At 40.3% G+C, this 9,986-nt stretch overlaps 1 protein-coding gene across 1 annotated transcript; it reads left to right on the forward strand.

The window, feature by feature from the left end:
* The first annotated feature begins 472 nt into the window (after positions 1–472).
* TMEM70 (transmembrane protein 70) lies at positions 473–8,154 on the forward strand. The gene is made up of 3 exons (XM_043879473.1): positions 473–789; positions 2,072–2,177; positions 7,396–8,154. The coding sequence occupies exons 1-3, from the start codon at positions 589–591 to the stop codon at positions 7,851–7,853; spliced, it is 765 nt and encodes a 254-aa protein (XP_043735408.1). The 5' UTR covers positions 473–588; the 3' UTR covers positions 7,854–8,154.
* The last annotated feature ends 1,832 nt before the right edge of the window (positions 8,155–9,986 follow it).

The raw sequence follows: 9,986 nt of genomic DNA on the forward strand, positions 1-9,986 counted from the left end.
TACCAACTCATTGGCTGGATCAAATTACCATTCATTTTTGTTCAAACGTGTAATGTATTATTCCTCTGTGCCAATAGATTAGAAACATTTTCCATAAATAAAATGTTTAGGGGGGCCTACAAAGTGACACCCAGGAAAATGAAACATTTAACTCGGGCTTCCAGGATTTGTCCTTTGAGCATGGCTCTCTCCTCTATCCTTCCACACTGTTATAAAGAGGCCAAGACTCTAGCCTGCCTGGCATCTCCGTCCACGCCTGGAGCATCCCACACTCCCCTCTGTCCTTCCACACTGTTATAAAAAGCCCCACACTCCGACAAGGGGAAGCAGCGTGCAAGCTGGGCGTCTGCTGGTCTCCGCAGCAAGAGTCTGGTCCGGTGCACAGCTCAGCGCGCAGAGAACGCGCGAGGCTGTGCACGTTGCAGCCGTGCCGTATGTTCTGCGCATGCGCCGGCGGCCAAGCCTGCCCCCGGGCCTTCTGGGGGCTGCGCCTGCGCGGCTCGTTCCGGCCCGGGACTGGTGAGAAGCAGCGGTTTAGGGTGCCGAAGTGCCGCCGCAGTGCGGTCGCTTTTCCTGGTTGGGTGCGGGATGCTGCTTCTGGCGTTGGGCGGCCCGTGGGCGGCCGGACTGCGGCTCGGCGGGAAGAGGACAGCAACGTGGGCCTCCACCGCGCTCCGAGGCCCCAGGGCGGTCGTCTCGAGGGCGGCCTCCTGCAGAGGCTCCTCAGGGCGCGTCGGGGGCACGGGGCTGTCGGCTGCCACGCCTGTTCTGCGTCGGGTGCGAGCCCAGGTCGGCTGTCAGAGGGCTTCCGGACCCGTGTAAGGGCGGGGGGGTGGAAGTAGCATCGGGCCTGGGGAGCCCGGCTTCCCCTCAGCTTTTGCCCGGCGGCTCCTGTACGGAAGGCGCCCAGTGCGAGGCTGGCGGGAGTAGTATGTTTGGGCCTTGGGAACAGGCCAGTGCATCCCGGGGATCACAGCACCCGCGAATCTAAGTGTCCCTTGGAAAGTGATTATTTTCTGGGCGGTTCTAGTCATTTTACAGATGGTTGCAAATCCAGCGAGGACTCAGCTTATTGCCTTTTGTGTCCTTGAGCGCAAGCTTGTAAGAGCTAATCTTCAAGGAAGTTAGATGCGCCATGTGGAGATGGAACTGAAAAAAACTCAGAGAACCTCTTTGAGTTCTATTTTTTATTAGGTGGCCCTATTTTTAGGAGTTACTTTGCTCCCTGGGTAAAAAACGGGATAAAGACGTTAATCCTTCTTATTTTAATCTGAATAAATTGTCTCCTAATCCTACCCTGTAAAATATTAGGATTAGCAAACATGCTGAAACTTGGAAAGCCAGTGCGGGAATTGAAATCTAATTAAATTTCAGTCTAAAGGAATTAGGCATGCCTTTTACATCTTCAAGAGGGTGTGTAGTGAAAGTCATTTTCAGAGGTTCTGGGAACTCTGTTCCTGTGAAATTTGATGTAGGAGTTCAAGTGGAAATTTTTCCTTATAGAGAACAAGGAATGGATAAAAAGTTTGGGGAAAGAATATATATATATATACACACACACATATATATGTGTGTGTATATATATATATAAATAGCTGTGCTATAAATATTTTAGAAGTATTAAAAACTACCTGGGCTTTATAAATACTGAATCTGCAGTGTTTTGCTTAAATAAAGTGATTTTTTTTAAGTGATTAAAAAAAAAAACAAACCCAAAACTAATGCATTTAAATCTTTGCAGTTGAGTGAGAGTCACATGCAATAGAAGAAACTACTCCACTAACTTTTTACTTGTTTAAGGTCACACTTTATCTAACAAGCTTCTAGCTGGCATGCAAACCTAGGTCTTCAAACTCCCAATTCAGTGTCTACTTGTGAGTGGGATTAAGGAAAGCCTTTCTGTTACTCAGTTTGAGTTCTTCAGCTCTGTAGATTATTTGGAAGAATTCCTTAAATCACCCTATACCAGAAGTTCTCTTTATAATATTTTTCAAAATAAACTTAAAAAATTTAAAAGTTGGTCTAAAATGCAATTTATTATGCACTCACATCATGGTCTCTCTTTGAATAGATACCTGTTTGTTGGGAAAGAGGTGTTCGATGTTCACATACACAGCTTGACAAATCAGAAGATGGAAGGCTGATTTATACTGGGAATTTGGCCCGAACAGTATTTGGTGGGTAATCATGAATGACGGTACTTCCTTTTTTCTCCCTTTTGATTATAAAAAAGGTTCTTAGCATACGATACTTACTATTTTTATTGTTGTTTAGTTGCTAAGTCCTATCCGACTCTGTTAAGACCCCATGGACTGTTGCCTGCCTGGCTCTGCTGCCCATGGGATTTCACAGGCAAGAATACTGGAGTGGGTTGCCAGTGGTTCAGGGGATCTTCTTGACTCGGGGATCAAACCCACGTCTCTTGCATCTCCTGCATTGGCAGGCAGATTCTTTACCCCTGAGCCACCACTTCATAATTGGAAGACAGAAGGAAAAATTATAAGATTTAATAAAGGATTTGGAGGTTGAGACCTTTGCATTTTTAGGAAATTTACATTTTTATTTATCTATTCATTTGTTTATTTGGCTGCCTCAGGATCTTTGTTTTGTCACATGGGATCTTTTCTTGCATCTGGTCTCAGTAGTTGCCGAAGGCCCCCTACAATTGCATCTGCAATCCCCTTAGTTGCCCCCCCAGCATGTGGGATTGTAGTTCCCCACTGAGGATTGAACCTGAATCTCCTACATTGCAGGGTCGATTCTTAACCACTGGACCACCTCCCTTTAGATTTTTAAAAGGGTTTTGAAGACTCTTATGACTTTGTGGTCTTACGACTGAGCACTAAAGATTCATCCTTTGGTCACCTCTCAGGATGTTTAGCAACAAAACGTGTATATTTATATAATGTTTGAATATTCAGAGAGGCAAATATGGATGAATACTTAGGAGTAGTTATTTTGGGTGGGTAGACATTTACTCTATAGAGTAATTATGATTCAAAGATATATTAAGTCTACATTTTTTGGGTCTTAGAATTTTCAGCAAATGTCTTTACTTGGTGACTTTTGCACGCAGTAGGTGGGGAGTTACAATGGAGTAGGAAAAGACAGTGTTTTAAATAACTACAAATTTAAAGTTGTTTTGTCTCCTTAGGTCATAATTCAGTATGTAGTATGGAATAATTTAGAAAAGAAGAATGTAGGTATGTGGTTTGTTCAAGTTTCTGAGGTTGTATTCCATTTCAATAATCCTTATATAAAAAAGTATAACCTGAAATATTTGGAGGATTACCTTACAGCCCAACTGGCCACAAGATTTCAGTGCCCCATTGGCATGTGTGTTTTTGATCATGTTGATGTTACTTGATTGTCTGAAATTTAATCTGAAAATCTGTAAACTCTCAAGCATGTGTGACATTAAAATAGAGTATATTTAAAATACAACTTTAGCTAATTTAAAACTTTTTGGGAATAAGGACTGATTATAGTACTGTTGAGAGGAGTTCTAAAGTTCTTGGAATAATCTGTTTTGGATGGTAGAAATTTCTTCAGAAGTCACAACATGAGTAGGTCGTTGAGCCTGTGTCACATCTCTCGATTGAGCCTCGGATACCTGGATTGATGCCCTTGACATGTGTCAGCTGTGACTCCCATGATATCCTTCTTTATGAACACAGACACCATTCCTTCAAATGAAGGGAAGGTTTATCCATTTATTTCATGTCCCCACTTGACTGAGTTCTGAAGAGATTATAAATAGGAATGAATTTTAGTGTGTGTGCTTGCGTGCTAAGTCGATTCAGTCATGTCTGACTCTTTGCGACCCTATGGACTGTAACCTGCCAGGCTTCTCTGTCCATGGAATTCTCCAGGCAAGAATACTAGAGGGGAAAAAAAAAAAAAGAATACTAGAGGGGGCTGCCATGCCCTCCTTCAGGGTATCTTCCCGATCCAGGGATCAAACCCACATCTCTTAGGTCTCCTACACTGGCAGGCAGGATCTTTATTACTAGCACCACCTAGGAAGCCTCCTAATTTTATAGTATGGTTACGATATAATATTTGTGGAACAGCAAAATTTTGCATGGTATTCAAAGTTCTAGAATTGTAGCAGAATTTGATGTTTGAGTTCCTTCAGTATTATAATAGAAAGTTATTCTATATGTGTATCAGGAATTAATAATTTTTCTGTGTAAAACTGAGTGAGAGGCATTAACATAGCGGTGCCATTCCTGGAGATTCTTTAAACTACCAAATTGGATCCTAGTGTAAAGACATTTGAGGGGACTTCTGGTTGGCAGTTCTTGTTAATTCAGCAACAGAAATTACTGATGTCAGAGTATTCTCATTTTAAGACGAGTAGAATTTGAACATGAAGAGGTGTGAAAGAAGGACATCCTAGGCATGGAAGTTGTATGAGCAAAGGCATCAGGATGGGAAAACCCAGAATATGTTTAGAAAATAGCAATTACTTCAACCTGAGCAACTGAATCTTGGCTTCCCTGATGGCTCAGTAGGTAAAGAATTTGCCTGCAATGCAGGAGATGTGGGTTTGATCCCTGGATCAGGAAGATCCCCTGGAGAAGGAAGTGGCAACCTACTCCAGTATTCTTGCTTGGAGAATCCCATGGACAGAGAAGCCTGGTGGACTACAGTCCATGAGGTCGGAAGAGTTAGACACAACTTAGCAACTAAACCACAACCACCACCAGGCATAATAAAGTATATGTATGAATTAGTTTCCTAGGGCTCTTAAAATTCATTTTCACACACTTGGTGGCATAAAACGGCAAAAATTTATTCTCACAGTTTTGAAGGCTAGAAGTCTGAAATCACAGTGTTGGCATGTGCATGCTCTCTCTGAAGGCACTAGGGAGGAACTCTTCTTTGTCTCTTCCCAGCTTCTGATGACTCGCAGCCATTCTTTGTATTCCTTGGCTTGTAGTTGCATAACTTGTCTCTGCCTGCTACTTCACAAGGCCTTCTCTGTGTGTCTGCTTGTCCTGTTCTGTCCTTTTAAGGACACTCTCATTGGATGTAGGGTCCACCCTAGTCCAGGATGGATTATCTCAACTTCTAATTATCTTCAAAGACCCTGTCTCTAAATAAGGTCACATTCTGAGGTTCTGGGTGGATGTGAATTTTGAGGGGACACAGTTCATACTACTATAGTGTGAAAAGAGTAATGAGGAAACAAGAGGTGGTTTTTCTGTAGAAGACAGCTTGGTCCCCATTAAATCCCATGTGTACCAATGTCATGACAACTACCTGTGAGCGGAAGAAATTATTTTTAAACTGGTGCAAACAAGAAGCCTTCAACCAGCAGTGATGTATGAGAGTGACTGCTCTGTTACAGCCTCATCAACATGTATGGTGTCAGATTTTTTGGTTTTTGCCAGTTTGGGGGAAAAACGGTATCTCACTGTGGTTTTAATTGCATGTTTCTTATGATTGAAGTTTAGTATCATTTCGTCTATTGAAATCTTCCCTGGTGGCTTAGATGGGAAAGAATCTGCCTGCAGTGCAGGAGACCCAGGTTCAATCCCTGGGTTGGGAAGATCCCCTAGAGAAGGGCATGGCAACCCACTCCAGTATTCTTGCCTGGAGAATTCTGTGGACAGAGGAGCCTGGTGGGCTACAGTCCATGGGGTCGCAAAGAGTCAGACATGAATGAGCATCAACTAAAACACACACACACACAATCTGTTTAAAGGCCATGTGCATTCATGTGCATTTTTTGTTTCATTGAACTGTCGGCTTATATTTCTTACTCATTTGTTTATTGGGTTGTCGATCTTTTTCTTCTCATATACTGGCAATCTTTTATATCTTGGGTATGTTAATCCTTTGTGATATAAGTTTCCAGTATTTTTCTCATTCATCTCTTTATTTTGTTTATGGTATTTGCGTCTGTGTACTAAAAATGTGATCAGATTTATCAACTTTCCCGTTGATTGCCTCTGTATTTTAAGTCATAATTAGAAAAGTTTTTCTGTTCTCAGATTATAAGGCCTTCACAAGGCTTCTTATAGCTTTCTTATTTTATATACCAAGGTCTGGATTATTTGGAATTTTCCGAGTATATAATATGAGGGATCGATTGAATTTTATCTTTTTCTATGTGGCTATCCAGTTGCCCCAGCACCACTAGTTTTATTTATTTATTTTTTTTACCACTAGTTTTAAATTGTATCTTTACACTAAAGTTCCATACGCAGTTTTCTAGATTTTCTGCTTTTGTTCCATTGATCTGTTCATGCACTGAGCCTATACAACACTATTTTAATGTTTTAGTATCTAACTCTCCCTCTCTTTTTTGCTTCCTTTGTTTTTCCAAATTAACTTTATAATCAGCTCATCTAGGATGTCAGCTTGTCCATTTTCCAAACAGATGGTGTTCAATCATGTTAAAATTATACATTCAAACTAAGAAAATTTACATTTTAAGTTATTTATTTCCTGTGGTAAAGTAGACATAATGTAAAAGTTACCATTTTGACCATTTTTAAATATGTAGTTCAGAAGTCAGTGATTTTTAAAAAAATTTTTCTAAGTAAAAATATGTCACTATTTTAACTTGAGTGTTTTTCCTTGATAAGGAAATTGATTACCTCTCCCACACGTTTCTTAACCACCAGTGGGGATTTTTTGTTTTTAAATTTGCTGTTTTAATGTTGGGCACTTAACCTGATAAAGTTAGTCCTGTATTTGAACATTTTGTTTTAGATCTGCGGAAGTACTTATAACCAGGGCATTTTATTTGATTATCTGCTGACTGAGTTAAGTTTTATAGTATTCATAAAGATTTTTGAGTAATATTAAATCTTTTATTGTGTAGTGCATTGTAATGGCCAACAGCCTCGACCCTAGAGTCAGATTGCCTAGGTTTAAATCCCAACACAACTCTTTGGTGGGGCTTCCCTAGTGGCTCAGACAGTAGAGTCTGCCTGCAGTACTGGGTCAGGAAGATCCCCTGGAAAAGGGAATGGCTACCCACTCCAGTGTTTTTCCCTGGAGAATTCCACAGACAGAGAAGCCTGGTGGGCTATAGTCAGTCCATGGGGTTGCAAAGAGTTGGACATGACTGAAGTGACTTTACATTTTCACACAACTATTTGGTAGTTATGTGACATTGAGCAAGTGCCTGATATTTTCTCATCTTTTAAATGGGAGTGATGATGATGCTAATTATACATCTCATAGGACTTTTTTGTAGATTTCATGAATAAAATATGCGGAGTGCTTAAAATAAAGCCTGGGATATAATAAGCACTGTATAGGTGTTTTGGTTTTGTTGTTTTGGTGATGATATGGTAGGAAGAAAGAATTAATTGGATGGTATTAATCCTCTCCTATTTTCTTTTTCTTTTTTTTTTTCCTATTTTCTTTTTTTAGGTGTGAAGTGTTTTTCTTACTCTACAAGTCTGATCAGCCTTGCGTTTCTACCATACATATTTGCACAAAATAATGTTATATTTGGAAGTCTGCCTTTGCAAATCTTATTTTATGGCACCATAGGAAGCTTTACAGTGATCACTCCAGCACTGCTTCACTTTCTTACAAAAGGCTATGTCATTCGCTTGTACCATGAGGCCAGAACAGACACTTACAAAGCCATTACTTACAGTGTTGTACTTTCAGAAAAAAGTACAGTATTTCACCAGAATGATGTGAAGATTCCAAACAGCACGCATGTGTTTACTACGTTTTATGCTAAAACAAAATCATTGTTAGTTAATCCAGCACTCTTTCCAAACCCTGAAGACTATGACCATTTAATGGGTTATGACAAACCATTCACTTTTGATCTGGAAGAAGCCAGTGAAAAGAAACAGCTTAAAGAAGAGAAATAAGTCTGCTTTTTGTCAAGCCACATGGCATGTGGGATTTTAGTTCTGCTACCAGGGATCGAACCGATGCCCCCTGCATTGGAAGGGTGAAGTCTTAACCACTGGACTGCTGGAAAAGTCCTGAGTTTGTTATTTTTATGTTTGTGCTTAAATGTGATTTGTGTTCCAATGTATGATAATTGCCTTTATGTTTGATTTTGTTAGTGATTGATTGTTAAATAATTTAAGTTGTATCAGACAGAACTTTTAATTTTCAGAGACTTGTGTTCCTTTATAATAAAAAAAGTTATGTTTGAAAACAAAACTTGTAACATTCTACCATTTTGTTTAAAAGGGTGTGAAAATACATGTATCTGCTGATGTATGCATAATTAATTTTATATAATGATTTCTTCTCACCTGGGGGTTGGATATCAAAAGCATATGGGAGAGTTATTTCTCCTTTGTGTGTGAACTTTTCTAAAGAGATAGATACTACCTTTTCCCAAAATAGAAACTAAAAATTCACACATTATAGAAAGCAAGTGTTAATCTGCTTCCTTTGGCTCTGAATAACAGGTTTTTGCCTATCTTCTGTGACGTGGCTGCCCATATTAAAGATCGTGTACAATAGAATGAGGTTAGCTTGAAGGCAAATGGTAATCTGAGGAGTTTGTCTTCAGTGGCTCTGCTTGTCTCTCCACGTGCACGCTCCTTTGGTACACTCTATCACACACAGGGAAAATCCTATCCACTTTGGTACGATTGTATCCATACAGATGGATAGTACCTTTTATGAAACTGCAGTCTTCATGCGAACTTATCAAGTATTGGCATTTTAAGATTTTTACCTCTAATTGTAGAAAGAAAGTTGGTTCTTGTGAAGGATTTTCAGCCAGGAACAAATGGCCTCAAATTGTTATTTAGATTGGTAGATGCTGATTATGTGCCTAGAATGCACTGGGTACTGGGCGAGTTGCCAGAGTCACAGTTAAGAACACCCAGTCTATAAAGCTGTGTAATAGCCATCTCCTGCCATGATGGTTAATCTAATCTTTATGGCTTGCCTGTGTATGAGAGGGAGGTGAACGCCGAGCCTACAGAGCTGCCCAAGGCCTCCTATCACCTGCTACAATAGTAAGTCTAATTTTTATGACTTCTTCTATGTGAGGGAAGTACATGGAGAAGCAGTAGGAACATCACTAGTTCTTGGGAAGATCAAGTATCAAGGTGCTAGAAGGTTATAGGAGACAGCTTAAGGTAGAAAAGTGCTCTTTCTGAGATTTAGAGCCTGCCCTCTGCTAGGATCAGCCAGCCTGTGGTCCTAGTAGAGGGCAGGCTGTATTCTCAGGGATGAACAGGCTGCCACCACCTCTGTCCTCAGCTTGGACTTCTCTGCCTGCCTGCTCTTCTGTCTTGTTACCTAGGTATACACGTGTTGCTGTCTTAAAAATTAATGTGATTTATATCTTTCTATAAAAAGGTATTCCATAATCAAATACTCATTATCAAACGTTAGATACATAGAAGAAAACAGCACAGTTAACATTTTAAACTTTTCTCTCGAGGGTCACTTTTCTCATAATTTGTTTTGAGTACATCATACCTGTTTCTTTAAATGTCCTGTATACATGCCGTCATTTTGTCTCCTGTGTAGTGGAGTGAAAAAACCTATTTTTGTTAGTATCAGAATAATTCCTCAGAGGACAGCGTGGTTGCTTAAAAGACTGCATGAGAAAGATGTCTTCTCAAGGGCATGATCTGGAGTGAGGCCAAGATGAGAAAAGGATCAGCATGCATAGGATACCATGATGATTCATCAGTCAATTAAGTCTGCAGAAGCAACTCAGGCCCAGATAAGGGGAAAATACATGCACATCCCTCCATGCCACTTCACTACCCTCTCCCCAGGCAGAGTAATCCTGGAAAGATTGAGACTCTGATGAATCTGCCACAATCTATGGGAAGGATATTTAGTAAGGTTTATTTGAGTCTCAGAAGACAGGGTGGTTCTGGGTTACATCAGATAGCATACCCTTGACAGTAAGATGTAATCCTTTCCCTCAGTTTATTAATAATTACATCACACTGAAAGACAACAGCAAAAGTAACAAATTGGTCATTAGGTATGAATGACTCATTTGTTAAACTTGTATT

Source organism: Cervus elaphus, chromosome 21, assembly GCF_910594005.1.
Source record: "Cervus elaphus chromosome 21, mCerEla1.1, whole genome shotgun sequence".
Classification (NCBI taxonomy): domain Eukaryota; kingdom Metazoa; phylum Chordata; class Mammalia; order Artiodactyla; family Cervidae; genus Cervus; species Cervus elaphus.

Coding starts and splice junctions, on each gene's coding strand:
- TMEM70 (XM_043879473.1), top strand. CDS start 589: ATGCTGCTTCTGGCGTTGGGCGGCCCGTGGGCGGCCGGACTGCGGCTC. Junction 790..2,071: donor TGCGTCGGGTGCGAGCCCAG/GTCGGCTGTCAG, acceptor CTCTTTGAATAG/ATACCTGTTTGTTGGGAAAG. Junction 2,178..7,395: donor TTTGGCCCGAACAGTATTTG/GTGGGTAATCAT, acceptor TTCTTTTTTTAG/GTGTGAAGTGTTTTTCTTAC.